The 27,995-nt window shown below is 45.1% G+C and overlaps 1 protein-coding gene across 8 annotated transcripts; it reads left to right on the top strand.

The window, feature by feature from the left end:
- Positions 1–27,008, top strand: phf21ab (PHD finger protein 21Ab). Of its 8 annotated transcripts, none has more exons than XM_031564753.2 (18): positions 1–112; positions 4,738–4,774; positions 6,839–6,937; positions 8,289–8,321; positions 8,541–8,606; positions 10,437–10,643; positions 10,958–11,203; positions 11,708–11,803; positions 13,814–14,110; positions 14,520–14,627; positions 17,225–17,276; positions 17,359–17,438; positions 17,684–17,744; positions 18,519–18,685; positions 20,359–20,514; positions 20,865–20,940; positions 22,802–22,905; positions 23,432–27,008. In XM_031564753.2, exons 3-18 carry the CDS (start codon positions 6,881–6,883, stop codon positions 24,467–24,469), a joined length of 2,844 nt encoding a protein of 947 aa, XP_031420613.1. In that variant the 5' UTR covers positions 1–112; positions 4,738–4,774; positions 6,839–6,880; the 3' UTR covers positions 24,470–27,008. The 8 variants fall into 8 exon arrangements, with proteins under 8 accessions (XP_031420613.1, XP_042560282.1, XP_042560277.1 ...); XM_042704348.1 differs by lacking the exon at positions 1–112 and adding an exon at positions 623–898 and having other exon boundaries at positions 10,437–10,583; XM_042704343.1 differs by lacking the exon at positions 1–112 and adding an exon at positions 623–898 and having other exon boundaries at positions 14,535–14,627.
- Positions 27,009–27,995: the final 987 nt, after the last annotated feature.

Genomic DNA, 27,995 nt, shown 5'->3' with positions numbered 1-27,995 from the left:
TCTCTCTCAAGTGAGGTAGGCAGCCATCTCCCACTCTCGCTTCAGACGGACTAGCTTACTACTGATGTTCTGCCTCATAAAATGAGCTGTTTTCATTCTGTTTCTTACAGCGGTGAGCTTAACGTTATTTTACATCATATTGAATTTACATAAATGTTATAAATGGGTTATTCGGTAACGGAAGCGGGCAATGTGCTCCCACCCCTTTTATGGGTTATGGTTTCAATTAGGGAAAAGACAAATCGCGGAGAGGTGACAAAGTCGTTGAATCGATGGACTGCATTGAGGACGTACTTCTTCTAGATGTATATTGAGTTGCACTGAGTTCGCATTCTACTTCTCTCCAGATGAGTTTCACCGAGTTTACATCCGGGTTTTTTCCCTAGGCAATGGGAGGCGTAGTACCACTGTTCCTTAGGCAAAGTGAAATAAATTCGCCGCACCGTCACAAAAACTAGTTCTGTTGTAAAACATATTTTCTTTTTGTCTCCAAAGTCAGCTTTCATCACATACAGTCACTTTCACAGCCATTGTTTAACTTTGTAGTGGAATGAACGTGTTACAAAGATAAAATACTCTTTTTACGCCACAGTTTTCTTACCCCCCTTCCTCTCCCTCTTCCTGCGCGCATTGATAATTTTTGTGCTGTGGCTGTGGTGAATGAGATTGAAGAAGAGTTCTTGTTTTGTATCTCAGTTTCTCTCTTTTTTACACAAATTGAATTTAAACAAATTAAAAAATAAAACAGTCAAACTGGACGTTATTCAATGTAGGCTTATGAAATAGTTAGGGTAGTAAGTGTATCGGGGATCCTGTACCGATTTGGGGTGTTTGAAAATATTTATTTAAATAATTTGTGAGGAGAGAAGGACTACTGCTCAAGTGAGTAGAGAGGAGGGTAAGTGCACCTTGGGATCTTTTTTTATTATTATAAGAACTTTTATTTCCCTTGTTTCGAAACTTTGATCGTTAACATAGTCACTATAGCGTTTGTTCATTTAAGACGTCGTGGTCTCAAGCAAGACAAAACCGGCTGATGGCTACAGTTTTTGTTCGTTTATCGTTATTCTAGGAGTTGAGCGGTATTTCTAAGTGCAATGCTTATTGGAGGGCAGCGAGCGTAGAGCAAAGGGGCCGATTCTAACTTGCCACCATCAGCTTCATGTACGTGATCATGATGATCCGTAAGCTAAGAAATTCAACGTTGCGGCTTTACATGAGTGTAGAGGTTGTTGTGATGGAGTGCAACGGGTGTTCTTATCTTTATGCTAGCTCGACAGCTAGCTCTAGTAACAGTTAACAGTAACAGTTTTCTCTGCGGCTTCAGTAGGCTGTAGCCTGCTAACTGACAATATTAGCAAGCTAGCTGGCTAGCTGTTTCTGGTTAGCTCACTGGCTAGAACCAGCGAGGTAATATTAGCTTACTAAAAGCTTGGAAGGTTGCTCGGAAAGCTGGATAACGTTTGTTATCACTACTAACCCGGGTTATGGAGTTATACAGTTCTCCGGAATCCATAAATGAACTTCGTGGTGACGCTAGCACATTGTAATCTGGTTTGTTTCTATAATCTTAAAGAACACATTTTCTGTCTTTTCAGACGTTCATCAATTCTTCATCCACTTCTGATTTTTGCTACCAGCTAGGGGGACGTAACATTAGCTAGCTTGCACCAACTACTAGCGAGAGTAGCTATGGAACCTGCAGATTCTCATAGAGCGAAGCAAACGTGCGCCAGCTACATAGCTAAGAAGTAACGTTAGGTGCACGGAGGGTTAAGCTTTGTCTGTTACTTAAAAGTTGAGTATCTTGGAATGTCAGTTTGGTTGCATTTAAAAAATGTATCCAGATGTATAGAGCAATATAACTACACATCTGGATGTTTTGTATTATCACGTATTTTTGGTACACAGGGCCTATCAAGTGAACTTTTCCCTATCATATCCTTGCAACGCTGCCGTACTCACTCAGGGGAAAAAAATATGCTACTAACGTTATGTTGCTAACATGAAATGATTTGTTTAAGATGTAACTACTTTCGAATAGTTCTATCTGTGTCAACCCACGGAAGAAGTTTTGCGATAGTGATGGTGCGGGGGAAAAAAACATTTTGACTGGAGAGGAATTTGGACCACCCTTCAATTTCGGACGCGCCCATTGTTTTTCAGTCCTACCTGTTACTTGAATCTAGCAGTCAGTGATGGTGTCATCTAACTGAATTGAAGACCCAGACCAGCATAGGAAGAATCTGAAATGCGGTATTTGGTTGCCTTGGTATTGGCACAGTCCCGGGTTTACCTAGAAGAGATGCACACAAATAGCGACCAACCCAAACACATGTGTCTTAATTAAAAAAAAAAATGTTTTACTTCTGGCCAATCGGTTTGTGCTATAGGCCTTATCACTGCTACTATTATTACTAAGAACACCCAATTACAAGCTTTATGTACTTACGAAAATACTTAAATACCTATTGATGGTCATTGAAAAACGGGGTTTTAAATATATTCTATGCAGAGGGGTTGTGAGGGTTTTGTAGCATTTCCTTAGACAGAAATATGTCTAATAGGTTTGTTTTTGAAAATGACTGGCCTTTTTGGGGGGCACTTTTCAGCTAATGTCCTGCCTTGAACTAACCAAGGCCTTTGCCAGATGAAGGTATGAAATGTGAACCATGTACTATGAAGAAATGGCCCCAGCACTGCGTGGGTTTGAATTTGTCACAGCAGTACTGGACTGTCTTAACTGTCAAAAGGGGCAGACATTATTTATTACAAAACCTGAAAAATGACTTTGTTAGGCAACGAAAAACAGGGGAAATTATTTTCTAAGGAACTGTCATCGCACTCACTTGAAGGTACTCATAAGTCATGAGTAATCATTGCTGAGCATAACTTTTAGGTAAAGAGTATCATTGCTGAGTAGTCTTTTAGGCTATGAGTATCATTGCTGAGTAGTCTTTTAGGCTATTAGTATCATTGCTGAGTAGTCTTTTAGGCTATGAGTAGCAGTCTTTAGGCTATGAGTATCATTGCAGAGTAGTCTTTCAGGCTATCAGTATCATTGCTGAGTAGTCTTTTAGGCTATTAGTATCATTGCTGAGTAGTCTTTTAGGCTATGAGTAGCATTGCTGTGCAGTCTTTTAGGCTATGAGTAGCAGTATTTTAGGTTAAGAGTAGCAATGTCCAGCAACCTCTAAGGTTATGCGTAGCATTTTTGAACTCACTGTTAGATAAATGAGCAGTGTATCTCTGGTTAATATGAAAGTTAGTGTCTTGCTAAGATCCCTTTTCTATACAAAAGTACCTGGTGCCTTTTATTCTGTAACCGAAACGAAAACAGATGAGTGCAGTCTGAAGTTATGCACGGGCCACCCCTGGGCCGCAGATGTGCTAGTGTCTGGATGTCAGCTCAGGACTAACATAAATGGACTACAGGGTTGGGGTTAGAATGCAGCTCCTCAGAAGGTAGACTATATGAGTTGATTACAGGCAGATGTCCTGCCTTTGTACTTCCCCCTCAGGATGATGGCTGGAGCAGGTAGCCCTATCGTTTAGAACCTCGTGAACTAACGGAGTGCCATTCAAAACTGTAGTCTTTTGAAGGTATGGTTTGCGGTTTTATCTAAAGGGTTTATATTTGAACTCAACAGCCAATCAAATTCCACCCCTCCCTTCTGTGCCCCTGAACCCAAAGCAAAGGTTGATTAGCTGGAATAGTGTATGGCTCAGTCTGAGCCACCATGTTTGTTTGGCAGGACTGTGAATGAACACCAGAGTTGTTGTAGCGCTACAAGGAACGGACAGTTCAAGGAACGGACAGTTCGAGGACCATGAGGAAACAAATTTGACACAATTTCTATCGTTACAATCATGGACTTTACCTTTTAATAAAGTACTGGAGTATTGGAAGCAGTGAAGCCTTTAGCTTGGGATGGTGTTGGCCATTTCTCTGTCCTGAGTGGGTGTTGGAGTAAGGGAGGTGTTGTGGCCATGTGAACAGCCTGCCCGTCCTGGTCTGGCTGGTGCAGGAGAAGTTTGAGTGTGTGTTTTTGTAGTTCTGTAGAGCTCCCCCTATCTGATAGTGTATGTGTGTGTCGCTCTATGCATCTGGTAAAACTGTTCCAATCTGACACACTTTTCTGTGTGCGTGTGCGTATGTCTGTGTGTGTGTGTGCGTTTGCGTGCGTGTGTGCGTGTCGGTAACTAGCCCTAAAGCTCAGTACAGCTTCCCCAGTCTTATGACTGCTACTGTGTTTATAGCCTAATAGCTGTGTAGAGCTCCCCAAAGTGTACGTGTATGTATGTGTCGCTCTATGCATCTTGTAGAACTCTTCCAATCTGACACACTGTTTTCTGTGTGCGTATGTGCGTGCGTGCATGTATGTTTTGTGCGTGTAGGTAACTAGCCCTATAGCTCAGTACAACGTCCCCAGTCGTATGACTGCTACTGTGTTTATAGCCTAATAGCTGTGTATAGCTCCCCCAATCTGATATTGTGTATTCATGATTAGTTCATGATTGTGTGTGTGTGTTTAGCCCAGTACATCTCCCCAGTGTGATGGCTGCTAGTGTGTGTGTGTGAGTCCAGTGGCACTCACACTCTGTTGTGTGTGTGTGTGTATGTAGTCCAGTGGCACTCACACACACTCACACTCTGTTGTTTGTGTGTGTATGTGTGTGTGTGGTCCAGTGGAGCTCCCCAGTCTGATGGCTGCTACTGTGTTTGCTCTTTTGCAGGGAGCTGGAGAGAGGCGCTCAGATCCGTGGCCAGGTGGTGAGTCTTGTAATATCCTCTGGGACTACGACCAGCCTAACTCTACTAATAGCCTCTGTGTTAGGACTAGCCTAACTCTACTAATAGCCTCTGTGTTAGGGAGAGTGGATGGGGAGTGCTGTGGTGCTGGTTTGACTCCCAGCCTGCCTCTCCCCTGTGCTCTCACCTGGCCTAACACATGCCCATGTCACAGCCCCCAGCCACCATTTACCACAGACTAAATCATTGTTTTAAAACTAATGTCAAATTTGGTAAGCAGAACTAACACTCACATTAGAGACACTGTGATTGGACATGCAGATGCACTAACACACATTAGACACTGTGATTGGACATGTTCATGCACTTACACAAATTAGAGACACTGATTGGACATGTTCATGCACTAACACACAAATTAGAGACACTGATTGGACATGTTCATGCACTAACACACAAATTAGAGACACTGTGATTGGACATGTTCATGCACTAACACACATTAGAGACACTGTGATTGGACATGTTCATGCACTAACACACATTAGAGACACTGTGATTGGACATGCCGATGCACTAACACACATTAGACACTGTGATTGGACATGTTCATGCACTGACACACACAGTAGAGACACTGTGATTGGACATGCAGATGCACTAACACACATTAGCGACACTGTGATTGGACATGTTCATGCACTAACACACATTAGACGCTGTGATTGGACATGTTCATGCACTAACACACATTAGACGCTGTGATTGGACATGCACAAATGCTCACATTAGAGACTTCCAAAACTACTACTTTTGAGGACTAATGACGCCTAGGCTTAGTGTTTTCTTCTTGAAGGTGTGATTGATCCACATGCTTTCTCTGTTTTTCCCATAGAGAGAGGAAGATGTCTAAAATTGACAGATTTAAGTATAATAAGTTTTCTCTAAATGTGTCCATCTTGCCCAGGGGAACAAGCAGCCCTAGAGACTAGTTGTGTAGGCCTGTTGGGGTCTAAAGACTAGTGGTCCAGTTGTGTAGACCTGTTGGGGTCTAAAGACTAGTGGTCCAGTTGTGTAGACCTGTTGTGGTTTAAAGACTAGTGGGCCAGTTGTGTAGGCCTGTTGTGGTTTAAAGACTAGTGGGCCAGTTGTGTAGCCTGCAATAAGCAATAAGCCCCAAGAGGCCGTGGTTTGCGCTGATTTTAGAACAGGTAAGGGGAGTTGTTAGGCACGACGCGAAGCGGCGCAAAACACGGACTCGCGGGGCTTATTGCTTTTCTAAAACTGTCACTACAAATATCTGATATGGTTTCATTAAATAACGACAATTACATTTAAGAAACACAATTGTTTAATAACAAACTGTCATTCTTCCGCCACTACAAAGTATAGTTCCTAAATAAATCGTTGCCATGCAACAGCCAGATGGAACACCGACAAAAAAGGGGTGCTTATTTATTCACATTAAATTGTATATCGCCATTAATAGTGCAATTGTTGAAATAGTTTTCAAACGGGCTCCTCTTTGCTGGTGCAGCGACAGGGGTATCTTGATGTTGACGCTTCAGTGTCCCAGATGATGTTGCAAGGATGTTGCTCCACTCCTTCCTCTCGCTGTAATTTGGACGCCAGTACGATTTCAGTGACAACTCGCACCTATCTATGTCCCGTCACTGCCATAATCTCTCTCCCCTCTAGGCCAGCGACAGCTTTGTAACGTCTTTCTTTCTTTGAAATATTCCATGCGCAGTAATATGGAATGTTATCATAGAATGTTATGAGGACAACTTGACAGGTTAATGCTGGATTTTACAACGGCATGGAATGCAATTTAGCCAATCACAATTAAGGATTGGAACAATCAGTTTTAGAATGTGGTTTAAAGACTAGTGGTCCAGTTGTGTAGGCCTGTTGGGGTCTAAAGACTAGTGGGCCTGTTGGGGTCTAAAGACTAGTGGGCCAGTTGTGTAGGCCTGTTGGGGTCTAAAGACTAGTGGGCCAGTTGTGTAGGCCTGTTGGGGTCTAAAGCCAGTTGGCTCCTGATTCTGTTTAATCTGCTGATCTCCCTTTCTCCTCTGTCTGCAGGCTGTCAGTATTCTCGGACTCCCAGGCCAGCTGAGCGGATCAATGATGGAATTACAAACATTACAGGAGGCGCTGAAAGTGGAAATACAAGTTCACCAGGTGGGAATGAGACCGCTCTTCACCTGAGCTTTTCTTTTACACTATATCGCAGTGTTAGATTTTTCTTACCTATGAAAATCAGGTGTCATGAATTCCCCCTAGATATGTGATAAATATCTGCCCGTGTGAAGAATATTCGTCTGGTGTGTGTGTCTCAACATTCGTGGGTCAACTTTCTTTTATAGCAGTTGTAATGAGCTGCCCTTTAAAAACACAGTAGTAACATATAACAGTACCCAAGAAATAATATGGGGGAGGCCTGTGTTTTATTACTTACATGTGCAATAATCAGGATTCCTACAGGTGTAAGGATATTGTGCTATTTTACAGACAGCCAGTAATTAGACTCACATTGGCTCAGCACGCGCTCTCTGGTGGGCATGTATACCCTGAGAACCCACAGAGGGCATCTATACCCTGAGACCCCACAGGGGGCATCTATAAACACACAGGGGGCATCTATAAACACACAGGGGGCATCTATAAACCCACAGAGGGCATCTATAAACACACAGGGGGCATCTATACCTTGAGACCCCTCAGGGGGCATCTATAAACCCACAGAGGGCATCTATACCTTGAGACCCCTCAGAGGGCATCTATACCCTTAGACCCCACAGAGGGCATCTATACCTTGAGACCCCTCAGAGGGCATCTATAAACCCACAGGGGGCATCTATAAACCCACAGGGGGCATCTATACCCTGAGACCCCACTAAGGGCATCATGCATCTGATGCCCCACAGAGGGTGTGTGCCCTCTGACGGCTCTGTATATGATGCAGTCATAACAGGTGTTGGTTCTCTCCTGTGGTCTTGCTCTGCATGCTCAGTGCTGCCCACTAGTGGATTTTTAACTGAGGAAAAATAAATCATTGTCATGTGTAATTTGTTTTGAAGTGATTTTTATATGGAGGTTTTTAAATACCTCCAAATACATCAATGTTTAATTTCCTCCAAATACATCAGCATGCACTTATATTTCTGGACTATTAAAATGTAATTCTGGCTGTAATACTGTTGTATGCACCTGTTGCAGATGCATTACAAGAATTAACATAATGATTATGGGGTTATGCAGAAATTACTTTAATGTGTGTTAGAATGTATGTAGATATGTGTGTCCCTCATATCTGTGGATATAGATCTAATACTTTGGTCATTGTGTGGAACAGGTGCACTTGGCTGCAGTTCAGTGGTTGGCCTGTAGATGTCACTATTTCGGCTGTAATGTTTGCTGACTTGGAATTAACATTGAATTTCATCCTTCCAGAGGTGCTTAAAATGAACCTGTCTAATGTTCCAGTAAACCTGTTGTAGTTTCTAACTCTTTTTAAATTTTCCCCTCATAGAAACTGGTTGCTCAAATGAAACAAGATCCTCAGGTAATGACCAATATAAGTATCTACACTAGTCGTTAGAATGCCTAACGTTCTTTCACCATTTATAAACTAACTCATTTATCATGTCTGCTACCCTTATAGTACTTTATATGCTCAATGGCACAAATTATTTGTTGTGTTCTTGTTCATCCTGATTTTATTAGAAAATAATAGTGAGCTCCTTGTGCTGACCAGTCACATGTTCCTGTGCTTGCTCTGTAGAATGCGGATTTGAAGAAACAGCTCCACGAACTACAGGCCAAGATTACAGCGCTGAGTGAGAAACAGGTGAGTTCTGAGTGAGAAACGGGTGAACACAGTTCTGAGTGAGAAACAGGTGAGTGCAGTTCTGAGTGAGAAACAGGTGAACACAGTTCTGAGTGAGAAACAGGTGAACACAGTTCTGAGTTAGAAACAGGTGAGTGCAGTTCTGAGTGAGAAACAGGTGAACACAGTTCTGAGTGAGAAACGGGTGAACACAGTTCTGAGTGAGAAACAGGTGAGTGCAGTTCTGAGTGAGAAACAGGTGAACACAGTTCTGAGTGAGAAACAGGTGAACACAGTTCTGAGTGAGAAACAGGTGAGTGCAGTTCTGAGTGAGAAACAGGTGAATTCTGAGTGAGAAACAGGTGAACACAGTTCTGAGTGAGAAACGGGTGAACACAGTTCTGAGTGAGAAACAGGTGAGTGCAGTTCTGAGTGAGAAACAGGTGAATTCTGAGTGAGAAACAGGTGAACACAGTTCTGAGTGAGAAACGGGGTGAACACAGTTCTGAGTGAGAAACAGGTGAGTGCAGTTCTGAGTGAGAAACAGGTGAATTCTGAGTGAGAAACAGGTGAACACAGTTCTGAGTGAGAAACGGGTGAACACAGTTCTGAGTGAGAAACAGGTGAACACAGTTCTGAGTGAGAAACAGGTGAGTGCAGTTCTGAGTGAGAAACAGGTGAACACAGTTCTGAGTGAGAAACGGGTGAACACAGTTGTGGAAAAACTGGATGGAGAGCGTCTGTGAAAAGAGCTTCTGCATGTTTCAGACACGTTAGAGGCGTGTTCCTGCTGTGCTGTGGCAACAGTCATCACAGTGCGTCTCTGTGAGTTTGCAGATTAGCGCCTTCTGTGGAAAACCTCATTCAAATGAGCCTGATGCAAATGCTGTGCTGGTGTGGAATAACATGCATTACTGGGCCCCTCAGTGAATAACTGACAGAGTTAGTTATGACACCGTGCTCAGTAACGCACTCTTCTCAGCTCACTCTCCGGCTGTGTGTGCGTGTCATGTGTGAACAAGATAAGCAGGTAATGCGCTGGACACAGAGAGTACTGACCCCTGTGAGTACTGACTGTGAGTCCTGACCCCTGACCCTTGTGAGTACTGACCCCTGTGAGTACTGACTGTGAGTCCTGACCCCTGTGAGTACTGACCCCAGTGAGTGGAGTCTCCTTCAGCCTGGTGTTAGTGTTCATGTGCGCACATGTACACAGCAGGAGTTTGTAGATTTCATTCTGAGTCATGGCTGTAACTCTACCGCAGGCACTCGCGGTTCAGTTTGGAGACTGTTGTGGTGTGCGTGCCGACGGCCGTCCCACCGTCACTCAGTGGCCACACGGCAAACATGTTCTACTGGCGTTCCTTACTTAAATTACATTTAAGTAATTTAAAAAAAGTAATTTTAAGTATAAACACTAGGCATGCACTTTTTAAACACTGTGTGCAAAATGTACCATCTAAAAAAAAAAAATGATTTTTTTTTTTTTTTTAGACCACGTTTTTTAATCGCGAACGTTGCGGTTAGAAAATCGCGTTCTATCATATCGCGATGAAATCGCAAATGCAATTAATCGTTCAGCCCTACACTGGACACCCGAAGGAAACATTCAGGATGGACAATCAGTTCCTCTCAGTCGCTTTACATTTCCCCTCTTCTCAAATAATACAGTGCGCTCACACACACACACACACACACACACACACACACACACACACACACACACACACACACACACTCCCTTCCCCTCCAGGAAGAGAAGAACATTTAAGGAAGGAGCATTTTTTAACCATCAGCTTTAATCCTCTGTCTCTCTCTCTGTCTCTCTCTCTCTCTCTCTCTCTCTCTCAGAAAAAGGTGGTTGAGCAGTTGAGGAAGGATCTGATGGTGAAGCAGGAGCCTGAGCTGAAGTTACAGCTGCAAACGCAGACGGCTGACACCAAGCACCTGCTCCAGCTACCCACGGCACCGACACAGCAGCCCACTCCCCCCCAGCAGGTACCCTACCGGACCACACACACAGAACACAGACAGACACGGAACACAGGCTTACATCAGGTACCCTACCAGCTCCACACACACACACACACAGAACACAGACAGACACGGAACACAGGCTTACAACAGGTACCCTACCAGCTCCACACACACACACACACACACACACACACACACATAGAACACAGGGGTACAACAGGTACCCTACCAGACCCACCACACACACACACACACACATAGAACACAGGGGTACAACAGGTACCCTGCCAGCTCCACACACACACACACACACACTCAGAACACAGGGGTACAACAGGAACCCTACCAGGCCTAAGACTCCTACCTCTCTGTTCTCTGTCCGTGTGTCTCTGTAGAAGACATTGACAGTCACGCCCGTGCTCACCGCTAAGACGCTACCTCTCGTGCTGAAAGCTGCCACCACAATTCCTGCTTCTGCCGGGCAGTGTCCCACCGTCGCCATGGTCACTGCCATCAGCAACTTGGCCAAGCCTGTGGTCAACTCGGACTCCCAGGCCACACCCATCAACTTGCAGGTGGCCAGCAAACTGGCCAATCAGGGCTCAGAACCTGTCCGCATCATCTCCAAGAACGCCATTGTGGTAAGTGTGTGCTCTGCCCCTGGCTGTTCCCATCATGCTTTGCCTCCCAGGGCAGCATGGTCTTCCTGGGGGCAGATAACTCTGACGCATCTGTCTGCATCTGTGTGGAGCTGCAGGTCACACTCGTGTTTTAAACATGTTATTCCTTCCTGTGTGAGGCTGGGCTGTGTGTGTGGTGGCACTTGCCTTTTCATGCTGAACTTGCTTAAGATTCACAAACAAAACACACTCCCTACACTGTGTACTGGGTGTACTGGGATTGTGTGCTTAAAGCAGGAGTGTGTACTAGGATTGTGTGTTTAAAGCGGGATGGTGTGTGCTGGGAGTGTGTGCCGGGAGTGTGTGCTTAAAGTGGGGGTGTGTGTTTAACGCGGGAGTGTGTACCACTAGTGTGTGCTTAAAATGGGAGTGTGTACCGGGAGTGTGTGCTGGTAGCTGGCGACTGCAGTGGAGTGTGGATGTTCTAAGGGCGGGGCCGAGAATAAACAGGTGATCTCATCATAGGTGCAGGCCGCCACCACCACCTCGGCCCAGCCAATCAAAGTTCCTCAGTTTGTTCCTCCTGCTAGAGCAACGCCCCGGCCTGCCTACCTGCCACAGGTGCGTCCCTCTTAGCCCCCCTCCCCTCCCCTCTGTGTTTGTGTGCCTATGTGTGTGTGTTGTTCCGCATAGCTGCCACTAGAGTGTGCTCATGCACACAAACCCACAGCCTGCTGCTTCAGACAGATCTCAGTGCTGCATCAGAGGAGAGCGCTCTCCCTTAGCTGCTCTTCCCTTAGCTGCTCTTCCCTACTTCCCTACATGATGATCAGCTTAGCTGCTCTTCCCTACAGTAGAGTTCAGGCTGTTGGATGATCAGTTTGAGTGCTCTTCCCTACAGTACAGTTCACTCTGTAAGTTGATCAGTTTGACTTCCCTACAATAGAGTTCAGTGTGTTAGATGATCAGCTTGACTGCTCTTCCCTACAATACAGTTCAGGCTGTTGGATGATCAGTTTGACTCCTCTTCCCTACAGTACTGCAAAGAGTAGCTGAGATTGTGCTGCTGTTTTTGTGCATCTAGTTGCTTTTGTCTTGTGTGTGTGTGTGTGTGTGTGTGTGTGTGTGTGTGTGTGTGTGTGTGTGTGTGTATCTGTGTGTGTCTCTTGTAGTGCTGTTGTCTCAGCTGGCTTGTGAATATCTATGTTTGTGTGTGTGATGTTGTTTCGTAGCAATGTGTATATCTGTGTGTGTGTGTGTCGTAGTGCTGTTGTCTCATAAGCGCGTGTATATCTGTGTGTGTGTGTGTGTGTGTGTGTGTGTGTGTGTGCTGTTGTTTCATAACAGGTTTGTGTATATCTATGTGTGTGTGTTGTTGTCTTGTAGTGCTATTCTCTCATGGCAGGCTTTCTTTCAGACAGTCATTAAAGTGATGTCTGTGTGTGTGTGTGTGTGTGTGTCAGTTTAAGTGATATCTGTGTGTGTGTGTGTCAGTTTAATTGATATCTGTGTGTGTGTGGCAGTTTAAGTGATATCTGTGTGTGTGTGTGTGTGTGTGTGTGTGTGTGTGTGTGTGTGTGTGTGTGTGTGTGTGTGTGTGTGTGTGTGTGTGTGTGTGTGTGTGTGTGTGTGGGGCAGTTTAAGTGATATCTGTGTGTGGGGCAGTTTAATGCCTCTGAGTGGCTGGCCTTTTCCAGGGTCTACCCATCTACACAGGCACACACACACACACACAGAGAGACACACTCTCATACTTAGACACATACATACATACACACACACACACACACACACACACACACACACACACTCTCTCATACTCAGGCACATACACACACACACACACTCATACACACACACACACAACACACAGAGGAAGCAGTGAGTATTTAAAGCTGCATATGAGCCCATTTGAAGCTCTACTGTCACAGGTAGCATTAGCCACTCCTGAATGCCAGTATTTACACAGCAACTGTGAAGGCTCCTGAATGCCAGTGTTTACACAGCAACTGTGAAGGCTCCTGGGATGTCAGTATTTACACAGAAACTGTGAAGGCTCCTGGGATGTCTGTCCAGACATGGCCACCACTGCAAAATACAATAATCAGTTGAACAGAGAGTGAATGGTGTGCTTGTCCCAAACATTGAAGAGGAAGTTTTCTCTTTACATTGAATGGTTTTGTCTCTCACTACATGGCTGAACTTCAGTCAGACCTCTTCTGCAGCTCCATCGTCTGGCCTGCTGGACAGCACCTGTGGGGTGGCTTCTCAACGCTGTCTGGTCCGGGACTTCAGCTGTCCGCTGGTCTGTCTGGTCCAGTTCAGCTGTCCGCTGGTCTGTCTGGTCCAGTTCAGCTCTCCGCTGGTCTGTCTGGTCCAGTTCAGCTGTCTGGTCCAGTTTAGCTGGTCTGTCTTGTGCAGGAGCTCGGATCTGGTCTGTCTGAGTTCAGCTGTCCACTGGTCTGTTTGGTCCAGGAGTTCAGCTGTCCACTGGTCTGTCTGGTGCTGTTCCTCAGTGTTGTTACCTGTGAGTGTGTGGCAGGCTCTTTCCCCAGCAGCATGGCAGCTGGAGAGGGCGTGCCTGTGAACTTCCTCTGACCTCTAGCTGACCCACTCTCATCTGTGCCTCAGGTGCGGCCGAAACCCCCGGTGCCCAACAACGTGCCCATCGCCCCCGCCCCTGCTTCAGCTCCTCCGCCACCCATGGTGGCCGCTCCCCCCCAGCTGCTACAGCGGCCAATCATGCTAGCCACCAAGCTCAGCCCCACCTCCCTGTCCCAGACCACGCCCATCCACCAGGTGCGCATAGTCAACGGCCAGCCCTGCGCCACGCTCTCCAAGAATGCGTCGACTGGACAGGTGACCGGCATCGTCATCAGTGCAGCTGCGCCCACGCTTCAGATCAGTAGCCTACCCACAGACGCTAAGGTAAGAAGACTTAAAAACGAACCATTAGCCTACCCACAGACGCTAAGGTAAGAAGACCTAAAAACTAACCATTAGCCTACCCACAGACGCTAAGGTAAGAAGACCTAAAAACTAACCATTAGCCTACCCACAGACGCTAAGGTAAGAAGACTTAAAAACGAACCATTAGCCTACCCACAGACGCTAAGGTAAGAAGACTTAAAAACGAACCATTAGCCTACCCACAGACGCTAAGGTAAAGACTACGGTTGGACAGCCTACAGTAGCCTGTTGGCTGGGCTAGCAGACGCTAGGAGTAGGTATTTTTGTACCTATACAAAATACCAGTTGAATTTTTGCTGTTGTGAAGTGATGTGTTTTGGTTGATTGTTCTATTTTTTTATTGTGTGTGTGTCCCCCTCCTTAACAGACTGTTAAATCACAGGGGGGAGCAGAGCATGTGCGGATGAAGACGACCCCCTCCTCCACACCCCCTCTTGCACCCGTGGCCAAACCCAGATACGAGGACAACCCTCAGGTACTGCAGCTCACCTGTGCATGTCAGACTCTACACCTGGCAACATTTACCTCTGCTCCTTCTGTTTGAAGTGTGCCAAATGATGATGATGATGGTGTGTGTGTGTGTGTGTGGTAGTGTGTGTGTACACGCGTTTGTTTGTGTGTGTGTGTGTGTGTGTGTGTGTGGGATTATCGATTCTAAACCGATTATCGATACTAAACCGATTATCGATTATCAATTCTAAAACGATTATCGATGCATCTCGATTTTTAAAACATTTGAGTTTGCTACTCAGTCTCAAATCGCTTCCTACTTTGTGTTTGTGATAATTAAAGAAAATCAACAGATGAATTACCTTCTCTATTTTTTTATTAGAGAAAAAGCTTTTCCTTGCCACAATTATGACTTTCTATGAACAATGCAATAATCAATGCAGCTTGCATTTCAACACAAAACGGATGTGTAAAAAAAAAAAAATTATCTTTTTTTTTTTTTTTTTTTTTTAAATCGATTATGATCTTTTCTGAATCGAGACAGAATCGTTCTAGAGAGAATCGAGAGAAATCGAAGAATCGATTTTTTTCCCACCCCTAGTGTGTGCACACGCATGTGTTTGTGTGTGTGTCCCTAATGCAGGGAGCAGGGTCACATCATCACATTACTGACTTACTGCACAGTAGCCAACTCAAAGCACTTGTTGCTGAGGAATGTGAGTGAGTGAGTGAGCGTTAGGATGGTGTGGTCTCATCTGGTCTTGTCCCGTGTGTGTGTGTGTGTGTTCATCTGCTGTGTTTTGTTAAATGGTGTTGCGCTGCAGATTGGTGTTGTACAGTATCCTGATACTAGAAACCATGACGTTAGAAATGCTACTGTACTAGGGCTGCAACTAACGATTATTTTGGTAATCGATTAATCTATCGACTATTTTTTCGATTAATCGACTAATCTAATGATTATCTCCCATAGCAAATTAAAATAACGACTCAAAATGTTGGAATTTGAATTTCAAATGTATTTGAGTAACAAATGTAATCATAATACATCAATTAAATAGTTATACAAATTAAAGTGCAAATATGCTTTTAAAAGTAAAGAGAAAGTGCAAATAAAGTTTTAAAAGTAACTCAAATTAGCAATCAAGCCTCTGCAAGTGCAAAATAACGCAAGAATTATTGGGCTGCAAGTGACATTCAAATTCAACTTATGAAATATATATTTTTTCCACAATCTTTTGTTTGAAGAATGCTAAGTGGAGGAGGTTAACTATTCAGAACAAACGAAAATACAGGCTACTCTGATAATTCACTGATTTACTACATTGCACTTAACATTTATGAAATAGCGTTAGCAAGCATCCTCCATGAGACGTTCTGTTTTCCAACATGTAAGCTTAAACCTTACTCTAAGTTATAGATATATCATATATGTCTATGATAATTGCTGCTCTGTTCACTGTTCTTGTGCTCCCACAGCTCATTCTCTTTGAAATACTGTAATAGTGCTTCTTTAACTACTAATAATTGACCATCATGGAGAAAAATGACAACTTTTCTGTTAGCCATATCTCATATGCAGCAGCTACTAAAGCTAGCTTTGTTTATTGTTTCCATGGTAACATGAGCCGTCTCAGAATAATTCGCTTTTTAGTCGGCCATTTCTGATATGCAGCACATGAAGGTACGAGAACGGAGGGCAAAGAAAACGGTGCATGATTTGTATGCTAGGCTATTTGCAGATTCTGTTCCATTTTTCTCAATGATGGTCAATTATTATTAGGTAAAGATGCACTATTTCGCACTTCCTATAGTGCATTGCAATGCCGAATGAAAATTACCGGTAGCTCTGCTAGCGTCTGCTTTTTTAATATATTTTATGACTTGTCGACAATAAAAATCATCGTCGACAATTTTTCATAATCGACATCGTCGATTACGTCGACTAATCGTTGCAGCTCTATACTGTACCCCGTTGTGTTAGTATCGGTACTTAAAGAATTACCGGACTTTAAGGAGAGCCGTATTTCCTGAGTTTCATCAATGTGTGACAGCGGGACAGTGTGTTACCAGTTTATACATTTTCAATTTATACTCAATTAGTTGGTAATGGTTATCAAAGCTTGTACATTTTTGTCAATAATTATTTCTATTAGAAAACGCGCACAGTAAAGTGCGGACGTCCTCAAGGAGGAGTATTGAGGCTCATTAAATGTTGTTTAATAAGTGATATCTGGTGGCAAATATAAAATAAAATAAAATATAAACTATAAACAATCAAAGAAATCACAAACTATATTGTTTACTGCATACTATGTAAAAGCTTGAATAACACTATGACCTAGATGAATGCTCTGGTACAGTCATTCAGTACCTACCTTACATTGGCAAATGTCAATGTCAAAAATGTATATATTTTTAGATTAATTAAAATTCTTCCTTGTTATGCTGTCTATTATTCCATTACATCTCCTGATGTTTTAGGTTTTTGCCGTGCTTTTGTTTCAGTATTGGTATCGAGATATGTAGGCAGGTAGCGAATTAAAGTCATCATTTAGGAATCAGGGCAACACTACTACAGATGCAGAAACCGACACTCCGCTTGTGTGCTCTCTTCCACAGAAACTTGCCTTCATGGTGTCTCTCGGCCTCGTGACGCATGACCACCTGGAAGGTACTCACAGATGTTACACACACACACACACACACACGTCTAAGCTGGCACAGAAATCTGAAACTGTGGTTTTCTGCCACAGAGATCCAGAGCAGGAGGCAGGAACGCAAGAGGAGAACGACTGCCAATCCTGTCTACAGCGGAGCAGTGTTTGAGCCAGAGGTACGCACGCGCACACGCAGACACACACACACACACTTGCCAGTACCATGTACAGCACAGCAGTGTTTAAGCCCAAGGTACATACTAACTTACATACTCACACTCTGTGTTTGACTCTCATTTGGATCCATGCAGTAGAGCCACGTGATTTGACACATGCTGCTCATAATGCAGTGAAGCTGATGTCTGTTGTGTCAGTAGTTCCTGTCTGTTGTCATTAACGCCTGTCTGTTGGTCTCCTGCAGAGGAAAAAGAGTGCGGTCACCTACCTGAACACTCCTCTCCATCAGGGAACCAGAAAGCGAGGTTAGTCCTGTGTGAAACTGCCTTGTGTAGTCTCTCTGCGGTCTCTCTGGGGTCTCTCTGCGGTCTCTCTGTAGTCTCTCTGCGGTTTGTGTGCTATCTAATCCACAAAACCCAACCGCTTCTACAACTCTGCTTAGTGTCCTGAAAGGCAGACGCCCGCTGGCTTGACCCCTCATACTGCTGCTCTCTAACTCTAATCCTACTGCATACTAAGCTGGTCTTTGAGTGCACTCTGTAATCGCACTGCATACTACGCTGGTCTACAAATGTACCATCTAATCATACTGCATAGTACGCTGGTCTACAAATGTACTATCTAATCCTACTGCATAGTACGCTGGTCTACAAATGTACTATCTAATCCTACGGCATACTACGCTGGTCTACAAATGTACTATCTAATCCTACTGCATACTGCGCTGGTCTGTGAGTGCGCTGTCTAATCCTACTGCATACTAAGCTGGTCTTTGAGTGCACTCTGTAATCGTATTGCATACTACGCTGGTCTGCAAATGTGGTATCTAATCCTATTGCATACTACGCTGGTCTGTGAGTGCACTGTCTAATCCTACTGCATACTAAGCTGGTCTGTGAGTGCACTAACTGCTCTTCTCTTCCTTCGTCATTCTTCACCTTTTAACACTAGCCAATGAGGACCCCCTGTGTAAGGTATGTGTGATGGATGTTTGACATGTCTGTTTTATTTTATTTTCTCCATTTTCCCCCCTTCTTTTGTTTTTTTTGTTTTTTTCTCGTCTGTCTCATTTCACCCAGGTCGCCCTCCCAAATACAGCAGCGTCCCGGACCCGAGCGCCCACCCCCCGTGCTCACCCTCTGGCTGCCACCCCGCCTCCCTTGCCCCCGAGCGGCTCGACGCGGGGGGGCTCCCCTTCCCTGCCCACCCCCACACCCTCCCTCTGCCCACTCCCAGCTCCGGGGATGTAAGTAGCAGCCGGAGAGAGGCAAGGGCCTGCCCAGCCACTGCCAACCCCCCCACAACACCCCCCTTACATTGCGGGGCGCTATCTGGCAGGCTGCCCCCCACCCCAAAACACAACCTTGTGCTCCTCAGACCACTAAGGCAGGAGCTTGGCCCTCACTACGGAGTCTCACACACTCGCTCCCCACCAACCCACACACACACTCTCTCCCCCCAAACCCACACACACTCACTCCTAAAGACACCCACACACACTTGCTCCCCACAAACCCACACACACTCACTCCTAAACACACCTACACACACCTGGTGTCTTTCCAATACTCCCATACTCTCTTAAGCGGCCAGTATGCCTGATGGATTGGTCACACAACGCGCTGTGTCTGTCAACACAGCAGCGAAACCTGTTGTGCCCACGGCCGATGTGCATGTCAGTCACTGCAGTCTTCTCTTAAACGATGGGTGTTGCTGCCGGAAAAAAATACCATCTACACCGCTGGAAAGTAAAATGCACTGAAGAAGAGCGCAGTGGAATGACGGTACATGACGGTTAACTGTATCACAGCAGCAATAGGCGAGGTGATGTGCCCAATAGAGCACGGTGAAATAGCCTAGGCTATATGACGTGGCAGTTCACCTGGATTCATGTGTGGATTAAACTGGCCGAGTCCTGAACGTTTCTGGCTCGTGTTTAGTTGCTAGTGTCCAGCAAAACTAGCCTGTTGCCTAACTAACTTACGTAACTTGTTATGGTAACAAAAGACTGCATTATGGAACGGTGTTTTGTTTGTTTGTTTGTTTTCCTAGTGATTTGACGTTACGTTTTGGCACAGCCTACATGCAAAGTTTTGAGCCCCAAGTCTCCATCAGGCAAGACTGTAACGTTAGTAAACAACAGAAACGTTTGTACAATTGTTGCAGTAATCTCGTCCTGTGCCATCTGGGAATCCCTATGCTCCTGCATTGAAGGGTCATAGAGTTAGAGGCCGACCTGCGACTCGTGTCCCCTGCTTTCTCTCTTTGCATCTGCGCCAGCCACACCGCACGCCGCGACCGGTTACAAAAGTATGGAGTTGCACAACACCAAATGGAATGACTCAATGGAATGACACCAAAAGCGCACCACGAGCCAGTGGAAATGGCGTCGTTTCTGGTCCGCGCCGCCGTGCGCATGGACTCTCTTTTAGACTACAGGTCCTCATCCTCATACATACGCACCCAGAAAACCGTTGCTCACAATGCACACCTCAGAGTCCCCACATCCCCCAAAACACAGCTCCACACACACTTGCTCTTTCAGATAAGATCACCACTCACTCCTCATCCCCATGGAAACGCTCACTCATTCACTCTTGATCATCATTTCATGTTGTGTATTTGTGTTCATGGAGCCTGCAGCCTTACAAAGTGAACAGTCATAATGCCCTCCCCAACCCATAGATTGGCTTACTTGAGCTCTAGGTGTTTTTTATCTGTTAATCCAGCCTTAACTTGTGAAGCAGTCAGACTTGACAAGTACAATATTAGCTGCCCTTTTCTAAATGACTTTTCAGTTTAAAGGCTTTCATTCAAAAGGCCCCAAAGCAAACCCCTCCCTTTTTGCCCACCCTGCCAAGCGTGATTGGCCCGGCCAGGAAGGGGGCGGGACACTGATGCGTGCGTTCTTCCTGACAGGGAGACATCCATGAGGACTTCTGTGCCGTGTGCAGACGCAGCGGCCAGTTGCTCATGTGCGACACCTGCTCCCGCGTCTACCACCTGCCCTGCCTGGACCCGCCTCTCAAAAACATTCCCAAGGGCATGTGGATCTGCCCCAAATGCCAAGACCAGGTAAACAGGGAAAGGGCATGCCTGCCCCCTAAAAGCCCCTCCTGCCCCCTTATGGGGAGTGAACCCCCCCCCCCTGCTGTGCCCAGTCTGCCCCCCCTGTTCCCCTTCTGACGGGTGCAGACAGTGATATGGCTGTTCGGGGCTTTGTAAGCTTCTGTCCACACTGTTCAGTACTCTGTGTCATGCCTCTATTTCCCCCATTGTCAGTGCTGCCATTCTCCTGCTTTGGTTGTTCATCTCCACCATTACGTGTCGGTCCAAGAGGGCTGCTTGTCCTTGTCCTCTCTGAGCAGTGTGCATGGGGCAACATGTGGCTCGGCCGTTCAGCTAACTGCTCATTCCCTCCACAGATCCTCAAAAAAGAAGACGCCATCCCCTGGCCCGGGACTCTGGCTATTGTCCATTCCTATATTGCCTACAAAGAAGGTACAAAATGCGTTGACTCTTGAGCTGGCCTAAGCATACTTGGAGTATGTGTGGAGAATGTGGACTGAGTATGTGTGGAGTATGTGGTCTAGGTATGTGTGGAGTATATGATCTGAGTATATGGTCTAAGTACGTGTGGAGCATGTGGTCTAAGTAGAAGTGGAGTATATGGTCTGAGTGTGTGGAGTATGTGGTCTAGGTATGTGGTCTAAGTATGTGGTCTAAGTATATCTGGAGTATGTGGTCTAAGTATATCTGGAGTATGTGGTCTAAGTATATCTGGAGTATGTGGTCTAAGTATGTGTGGAGTATGTGTGAAGCGTATGGTGTAAGTATGTGGGGGGGGGGGAACTAAGTGTTTTAGTCTAGTTTTAGTCAAATGAAAACTGTCCACAGTTTATATTTGCAGACTGCATGCTGTAAAAGCTGTTTTTAGGCCTTTGAGAAGCACAAGCTAGCTACCTGCAAAAACATACACTGAAAACAGTCTGCATAACATGGCTTTAAGCAAAAAGTTTAAGCATATTCTGTAAATCAACAGCACAATGTAACCTTAGAAAAGAAAATGAGGAAACCAAGTTTTAAGAATAAATTATAGGGTGGACCTACAGAGTAGTATAGCATAGTAGTACAGTTTACAATTGCAGTTTGAATGTTGTTTAAGTGATCGTCACGGTAATGGTGCGCATTTAACTTATATGTAGCCAAACTTGCTTTGTTAATAAACAGATGTTACAGAGGCTTGTGTTTTATCAACACACGATCATCCCAGTTATCGGTCCCCCTTTTTCATTACTTTTAATACTAACAGGTTAGCTAACCAACTTTAACCTTAGCTAACTGGATGTCTGTGTAGACGTTAGCAGTGTTGGTCTTACCTGTAATTGCTTCATAAAATTTGATGTGGAGTCCTTGGATAACAACAGTATTTTCACTGCGGGGGAGGCATTAGGTGCACTGCACTGTTATGTTCTTCCCACTTTCAGCTTTAAAGACAAAATAGTGTCGATATTTTCAGCCAGAGAAAACATTTTCTGATCTCGAGGTCATCATATGGACTTTCCCTTTTCTTTCTCTGTTGTCTTCTCGTGAAGTGTTGTAAAGTGCACATGTGGATGAAAGTATAATGTTCTTTATTTTAAAATCTATTTGAAATGTGTAATCCTGTTAATAATCCCAAATTTTGCTAAAACTATCTGTAATCTAATTACGTTTTAGTTTTTTTTCTGTACCGGAATACAGGTACCTTTTTTGTATCCTAATTACGTAACGCCGTTCCATGTATTCCGTTATTCCCCAAGCCTGATCGTACGTTATCTTTGCCGTTCTTTTTTTCTCTCTAGCCATTTAGCTTGAGGTCAGTTTGGCTACAAAACACAGGCTATATAATGCAACACCACTGCCTTACTAGTTGGCCTAAACAGCTTGACGTTAGCACCAAGACGTTAACCTACCTCAATTTCTTTGTGGTAAGGCTTAATATGCCGCCAGAGGTTTGTGGTATTCTTACCAGCATTTTTATGTGCGCATTTTTATGTTCAGTTTTTCTTTCTCAGCCTCATTATTCCCGAAAATGGGCCCAAATATCAGCTAATTTCTTTCTCCCAACTGTCGTTGTCATTATTTAACGATAGCTCTGTAAAATAGTTGCAAGGTTAATTTAACATACTCCTCACTGTGCTTATGCTGCGGTCAAGACAACAAGATTGTTCGGACTTCCTAAAAGGAGAAAGTATAATGGAACACCATTTAAAGGGAGTTGTCTCGAATCAAATATCCAATGAACTGGATATTTTCATTGTAATTTAGGGGGAAAAACAGTCAATAATTGTCGTGTGTGTGTGTGTGTGTGTGTCCTCAGCTAAAGAGGAGGAGAAACAGAAACTATTGAAGTGGAGCGCTGAGCTGAAGCTAGAGAGGGAGCAGCTGGAGCAGAGGGTCAAACAGCTCACCAACTCCGTCACGGTACAGTAGTCTCTCACCAACTCCACTCCGTAGTCTCTCACCAACTCCGTCACGGTACGTGCAGAAAGAGGAACAGATATGTGTGAGGCTAACAACCAGGTTTGCAGCTGGGTGGGGTGGGAATGATGCCATCAACACAAAGCTCTCCAGAGTTATAATAACTGACTGGTGAAATGACCAAACGGTGATGCTTGGAGTCAGCTTTTCCAACTGGTGGCCCATGGAGCCCCAGCTTCGACACATCTGTGGGTCACACACAGCTTCGACACATCTGTGGGTCACACACAGCTTCGACACATCTGTGGGGTCACACACAGCTAACTAACTAGTACTTAACTCGCACTTACAGTGGTTTCATTTCTTATATAAAATAGTATTTATTGTTACACTAGGTCTCTATTGCTCGTAGCTTGATTGTTATTTTCTTTGTACATAGCTTTGGATAAAAGCGTCTGCTAAATGACTAAATGTAAATGTAAAGATTAGAGGTGGTTCATTCGGTTGACCCGCTCCTATCTCGTTACAGAAATGCATGGAGACCAAGAACACCATCCTGGCTCGTCAGAAGGAGATGCAGTCCTCGCTGGAGAAGGTGAAGCACCTCATCAGCCTCATCCAGAGCTTTGAGCGCAAGCAAACTCTAGAGCCTGAGGCCTCCCAACCAGTCACGGAGGAATCCTCAAAGATAGTCCCCGAGGTCAACATGGAGGTCACCTCAGAGGTCAATGAGGAGGTCACCTCAGAAATCAACAAGGAGATCACCTCAGAAATCAACAAGGAGATCACCTCAGAAATCAACAAGGACGTCCCCTCAGAGGTCAACATGGCGGTCCCCTCAGAGGTCAACATGGCGGTCCCCTCAGAGGTCAACATGGAGGTCCCCTCAGAGGTCAACCTGGAGGTCCCCTCAGAGGTCAACATGGAGGTCACCTCAGAGGTCAACATGGAGGTCACCTCAGAGGTCAGTGCTGAGGCCACAGCGGGCGGGGCGGCTGAGCCAGCGTCCAGGGTGGAGCCCAGTTCTGAGGTGGAACCTGATTCTAAAATGGAACCTGTTTCTGATGTGGGGTCCAGTGCTGAGGTGGAACCTGCATCTGGGATAGCGGTCGGTTCTGAGGCGGATCTTAGCTTAAAAGAAGAGCCAAGTTCTGAGGCAGAAGCCAGGTCAGACGTGATGGCCGGTTCTGAGGTGCCAGTTGGTTCTGCGTCTGGGCTTGGGGGCTGTACTGAGGCTCTGGCCACCGGCAGACCAGCGGAGCCCATGGATGTCTCAGCCAATGGAGACACAGACTCTCACACTGAGAGCACAGTGAACAGCTGCCCCAACGCTGTCCAGCCTGAGGCGTCTGCCGCCCTGCTGCCCAGCAACGGCACTGAGGACGTGGGGGGGCAGGGGGAAGCTGCGGAGGAAGCCGACCAGGACCGGGAGCAGGACAGGTCCAGTAACGGCAAAACCTCGGAAGGCTCCAAGGAGCAGAACAGCGCCAGTAACAGCAAAACCTCCGAAGGCTCCCAGGAGCCTGTCCAGCTCCCTCCTCACATTCAAGCAGAGTCCCCCAAATAACACGCGCCTACTTCACCATCGCGTCACAAAGAACTCCACTGCACCCAGGACTGGTGCGCTATGTTGCCAATCTCTCTCTATATATAAATATAAATATATATATGAATATATGAACACTGTTTTTATTTTGTTTTTGGTTGGACTGTATTGTAAAGCTGTCAGCAGCACATCCCAGAGTGGTTTTTGGATGTAGTATCTCACTTGGGTGAGTGAGGTTCCACATGAGACTGTCATGCCAACCTCTGCCCAGAGGGGGGGTGCTGAGTGGACCAGTCTGGAGTATCCCACCAGCGTGTGCCTGCAGCAGTTTGCCCTGAAACCAGGGATTGGCCTATAAGTTAGTGGAGTTAATCCTTCAGTCACTCCTGAAGTCTTCAGAGACTGGCTGGTAGGTTAGTAACCTTAACCAATCAGCCACTCCTAAAGTCTTCGGGGACTGGCTGGCAGGTTAGTCTTCTACTCTTACGGTGGAACCCTACCCCAGACCACCCAAAGACTGCCCGCCTGCTGCCCGTCTGCTGCCCGTCGCTCCGTGTTTCCCAAACCAAAATATCTCTGTCCACAGACAGGAAGGCGTCAGTATTCAGTGTCCAGGCGGCAGGCAGATCGACCGCCGGGGTCCGGAACAGCACTCCGACAGAGCGAGCCCGTCCTCTCAACACCTCAGGTGGGCAACAGGAGAAATGAAACAAGGAGGAGAAATGGAGGGCAAGCAGGGAGGAGGAGGTTTTTCCACCGCTGAGAAGAGAACAGCAAGATGGGGCAACACATGGGAGACCTCGGAGGATACATGGTAGCTTAGTTTTTAAAAAAAAAATTGAAAAAAGGAAAACAAACAATATGGTGTTGGTCCTGTGTAGTGAAAAACGTTTTGTGTGTGAGTTGGTGTGTCAGTCCTGAGCGGTAAATGTGAACAGTTGCAAGCTTTGCAATGTCAATCTGTCACAATATGACACCTTGTCCATTTCTGGGGAGTATTTCTTTTTTTACATAGAGGTGGAAAAATATGCAGGTCTTCCTAGTCTTCAGAGATACAAGTGCTTTTTTTTCTGTCATTCATTTTTAAAAGGTGTTGACTGGTGTAGTTTATGCAGGCTGGTCTAGTGGAGGCCTCTTGATCAGGCTTCTGAAGAAAGCTTCTGCTGGTTTCTGAACTGCCAAATATTTTTGTATCCAAGTGTAAAAAGGACATGTTCTTTTTCTAAGGACCAGGTCAGTCCATAGTTCCCATTGAAATGAGCATGAATGTTGCACTGTCATTGCTAACAACAAATGTGCTTTCCAAGTTTCTGTCCTTGTTTGATGCAGATTTTGATGGTAGAAGTAGAGGTGCAGATATTGCAACTGAAACTAAAGCACAAGCTTGTCAGAAAAAAAGATTTGGTAAGAGAGAGATCACACACACAGACTTTGAACATTTTCTTTTTATGGATTTGGCTTCAAGTGTGTATTTGTTTGTTTGAGTAGACCTGTTTGTCGTTTTTGCAACTTGTTCTGTGCTTGCCAAGAATTCCTCCATGTCCTTAAAGCAGAGAGAAGAGGCCTTGTCCTGACGTTTGTGCACCGTGCAGAGACAACCCCTTATGTTAGTTCACCGTGCAGAGACAACTCCTTATGTTAGTTCACCATGCAGAGAATACTTCTGACGTTCGTCCTGATGTTAGTTCACCATGCAGAGAATACTTCTGACGTTCGTCCTGATGTTAGTTCACTGTGCAGAGAATACTTCTGACGTTCGTCCTGATGTTAGTTCACCATGCAGAGAATACTCCCGACGTCAGGAGCACTCTCCGCACATGAGACTAACATCAATCATTTCTTAATGTTAGTCCTGTCCTGATGTTAGGCTGTTCCTGATGTTAGCCCATTCCTGATATCAGACTGATGATCGTCCGTTCCCGTTCTCCTGATTCTACTTCTGACATTAGTCCTGACGTTGGGCCACTCTAGACGTTTGGCCTGACGTCAGTCCTAATTTTTGTCTGGTCCTGATGCTAGTCCTGACATTAGTCTGCCCCTGACGTTGGGCCACTCCTGGCGTTGTTCTTATTCCTGACGCTAGTCTGCTCCAGACGTTAATCCTGACGTTAGTCTGCTCCTGCAGAGAACATTACTGTTCTTAACGTTCCACTGCTGAGTTTCTGACGTTCTAGCTGATCTCTCTGAAGACGACGCCCCCGTGTAATGATATCAATAATATTAATGAATAATTAGTGATAGACCGATAAATATCAGATTCCATGAGGATGTGGCCCCCGGTTTGGATTAGCTGTTCCATTCATTGCTCGACTGGGAAATCTTAAAAGAATATTCCCTATGAATTCCCTCCAATCTTAAACTCTATAACAAATATCCTTATCTAACTGTGCCAGAACTAGGTTCTATTATTTTTGCCCATCTCTATTGTCAGCATCCTGATTTGACAACTTTTTTTTTAACAATTTTTGTTAAGTCACTACAAGCCTGGTGGTGTGTATCATGTTTACATTAATCCATGACCAATTAACATATCTAAAAAAAAAAAAAAAAAAATGCTTTTGATCAAGAAGAAAATAAGTGACACAATGATGGCCAACCTTGGTTTTCATTTCCCTCAAGATACCATTTGGAGCAGGTTCTTAATGTAATTGCACAACTAAAAAGATTACTAAGAGATGCAACCAGTTGAAATGTAGATACTTGTTGAGTGTGTGAAAGGACCATTGGTTGTGTTGTGTTTGGACATGACCTTTGACCTATGACTTGAGTTGTGCTTTTATTGGTTGTTTGTGTTGAGTGTCTGGTGACTGAAAGATGTTGGAGATGTGCCGTAAACCTGCGCATTCAGTACTGTGAAATGACATATCTTCATCTTAAACACGTTGGCCTGAGTCCAGGCGTCTCTTGTATCTGACCAAGTGTTATGTTGACCTGCTCTGTCCCCCCTACCCCTCACGTTCTCACCAGGAGGAACCCTCACGTTCTCACTTGGAAAAACGTATTCCATGTTTTAGGTACCTAGAGTGCCTTGCATCATTCCCTCGGTTTTTCCAGCTGCACTGTGACAGTCATCTCCGTTTCTCTCAAAGATGCTCGGACAAACCCCCCTTGTTCCCTGCCCTTAGAGTCAGCCCCCCCCCCCCCCCCCCTTGTGGAGTGGAGACCTTAAAGCACAACAGCATGTTCACAGATCAGAGGCCATGTGATGAGCTCTGCAGTGTAAGTGTAGTTGTATTGTTCGGGGTTTGGTTTGAGTTGATTAAAACTGCCTTAAGTTGTTTTTATCCGTAGTGAAATATTGTCCAAAATGTCCTAGACTGGGGTGGCTTAAGAGTCTTAAAGTGTGGTTGATGTGAAGGTCCACGTGACATAGAGGTGCTTAACTTAAGCCACCGTCTCTTCAATTTGCAAGATCAAAATCATATTGACGACAAATGTGAACCTTTTTTTAAAAGTGGAAAGCACTTTGATGTAATTCATGTAGATATTTACCTTCATTTATGCACTTTTTATACCCCAGGTATTTTAGTTTGTCTCCCCTCGAAGC

The sequence above is a fragment of the Clupea harengus genome, chromosome 3, assembly GCF_900700415.2.
Source record: "Clupea harengus chromosome 3, Ch_v2.0.2, whole genome shotgun sequence".
Classification (NCBI taxonomy): Eukaryota; Metazoa; Chordata; class Actinopteri; order Clupeiformes; family Clupeidae; genus Clupea; species Clupea harengus.
Note: the sequence above shows the minus strand (reverse complement) of the source record. Positions and strands in the feature narration are given on the sequence as shown.